Source organism: Chrysochloris asiatica, unplaced genomic scaffold, assembly GCF_000296735.1.
Source record: "Chrysochloris asiatica unplaced genomic scaffold, ChrAsi1.0 scaffold00015, whole genome shotgun sequence".
Lineage (NCBI taxonomy): Eukaryota > Metazoa > Chordata > Mammalia > Afrosoricida > Chrysochloridae > Chrysochloris > Chrysochloris asiatica.
The window spans coordinates 11,320,406-11,323,186 of NW_006408533.1; the positions used below are offsets into that span (position 1 = coordinate 11,320,406).

At 37.6% G+C, this 2,781-nt stretch overlaps 1 protein-coding gene across 1 annotated transcript in view; it reads right to left on the minus strand.

Annotated features, from left to right (window-relative positions):
• DSC1 (desmocollin 1) overlaps positions 1 to 1,537 on the minus strand; it is a 75,915-nt gene extending 74,378 nt beyond the window's left edge. The window contains exon 1 of the mRNA XM_006835125.1: positions 1,468 to 1,537. Within this exon, the coding sequence (XP_006835188.1) occupies positions 1,468 to 1,537 (70 nt within the window). The remainder of the gene's footprint in view (positions 1 to 1,467) is intronic.
• Between the last annotated feature and the right edge of the window lie 1,244 nt (positions 1,538 to 2,781).

Consider the following 2,781-nt stretch of genomic DNA (forward strand, 5'->3'; position numbering starts at 1 on the left):
CAGCATCAATGGACTCAAGCATGGCAACAGTAGTGAGGTTGGCCCAGGATCGGGCAGTGTTTCATTCTGCTGTGCATAAGGTCGCTATGGGTCAGTACCGACTCGATGGCACCTAACAACAACAACATCAACAACATGAGTCAGAACTGACTCAGTAACACTTAACAACAACAACAACAAAGTTTACATTTTTAAATGCTTGATTTGTCTTTTCATTCATTTTAATAAACAGTATTTTAAATTATCCTTTCAAAACTAAATCTAAGCACACTCAGTTGAGAAAAAAGTTCACTAAGAGAAATATTTATTGGTTTTGCTTTGTTTTGACCTACTCAAGGCATCAACATTTGACTTGTAAATGCTTTGTATTCATAGTTAACAATACCTCAAGGGTTCAGTTAAAAACCATATAAAGAGGGCAAAGTGTTATTAAGACTGACAGAACCCATATTCTATAATGGTAACTGTAGTCAAGTTGGAACGGATAATTATATTAAGTAAATTATAAAACTATGTCTTAAAAATGTTTCTGTTAAACAACAATAAACAATCCTCTAGTATATTTATATTCCATGCAAGTAAATTTTTGCTGAAGATAATTCAAAAGCAGTTGCAGCAGTACAACAACAGAGAACTAGTCAGAAATTCATACAATTCAGAAGAGGACATGGGATGAGGGACATCATTGCTAACGTCAGATGGATCTTGGTTAAAAGTAGAAAATATCAGAAAGCTGTTCATTTGCGCTTTGTTGACTACATAAAAGGAATAGACTGTATGGATCATAACAGACTATGGATAACATTGTACAGAACATGTATTCCAGGAGAGTCCATTGTAGAGTTCATGAGAAACCTGTACAGAGACGAAGAGGCAATTGTTGGAACAGAACATGGGGATACTAAATAGTTTAAAATCAGGAAAGATGTGCATCAGGGTTGTGTCTTTTCATTATACTTATTCAATCTGAATGCTGAACAAATAATCCAAGAAGCTGGATTATATAAAGAAGAATGTGGCATCGAGATTGGAGGAAGACTCATTAACAACCTGTGATATACAGATGCCACAACTTTGCTTGCTGGAAGTGAAGAGGACTTAAAATGCTCACTGATGAATATCAAAGAATGTAGCCTTCAGTATAAATTACATGTCAATGTAAAGAAAACAAAAATCATCACAACTGGAGCAATAAATAGCATCATGATAAATGAAGAAAGTCAAAGACTTCCTTTTGTTTGGATCCACAATCAACACTATGGAAACAGCAAGCAAGAAATCAGACAACATATTTCATTAGGCAAATCTCTATGAGTTGGAACCCACTTGACAGCAATGAACAAAAACAACATGCTTCAAATGAACCTGACCTTCAAACACACTATGTCACCATGAGCAGGAAAAATCTGACTAGGATCAAGATCTCTGTATCTGGTACCCTTGTAGACTTTTACACTGAATTCTCACTGTCATCACTAGGCTTACGCATCTGGCTGGGGCCTTCCTGGGGTATAAACCTATCATTCAGTCTTCCCATTGTTGGGCCCGCCCACTGAACTTTTGACTTTGTGGCTCTCAGGCATAGCAGATGCTAGCCTCACATCTTCAGGTCAACGAGGGCCTTATGGCACCATGGTTATACTATGCTCTAGATCTGTCTACCCCTTCTAACATTCTGTTTCTGACAGTCAATAACTCTATGAAAGTAAGCTGTCCAGGCCTCAGTTTTCTATTTGTTGTTGTTATGAGCCATGGAGTCAGTTCCCACTCATAGCCACTTTATGCACAACAGAACGAAACACTGCCTAGTCCTGCACCTTCCTCACAATCATTGTTAAACTTGAGCCCATTGTGGCACCACTGTGCAATCCCTCTTGTTGAGAGTCTCTCTTTTTCTCTGACTAATATAAAAGATAAAATAATAGTGACTATCTGATAGATTCTTATGAGGCTTCAGTGATAATATGTACAAACTTCAAAGATTAATGCATGACATCAGAGGAATATCTAAGTTATGGCAGACATGACATGTGTCCTGGACCCCACTTATAGGGGGCTGTCAATAAGCAGTTGCTAAAACCACTGAAGTTTCCATTGCCAGCTGTGAGAGATCATTCAACAAGTTAAAACCAATTCTTTCATATTTGAGAGGTTCCATGGGTAGAAGCAGACTGTGTGATCTTGCTATGCTGAATGTAGAAAGAGAAAAAAAACAGGAAAAAAAAAAATGACTTTGAGCACATCATACCACAATTTTAATCAATGAAAGCAAGGTAGATGCAGTTATAACTCTCATGTAGTATTGTAATGTGTTAAGTAAAAGATAAAGGAGTTAGATTTGTATTTTTGAACTGAGTTTATGATAAAGTTATCTAAAATCTGAGTGTCAGATATTTGGGCAGAGGCACTATTTTCCATATGTACACCTCTGTGTGCCACGTACTATATTGTTGTTGTTGTGAAGTGCCATCGAGTTGGTTGAGACCCATAGCGATCCTGGATAGGGTTTCCAAGGAGCAGTTTATGAGCTTGAATCACTGATGATGCAGTTCAAAATGACTTTGCATAGTCCATAAATATTTTACACAAAATGGGGGACAAGATGGTTCTGGTCCATGAAACCTATATCTGCTTTCATTTACCATTGTCAGTCTTGCCATAGTCTGTCATTTGCTTTCCCTCAATTCACCCTCTGGAATTCCTTGACTCTCCTCTTTTTTGTTGCTGTGTGGTCTAATTCATTTCCCATTACACTTGCAACCTTTTCTCTAGCACACCTCC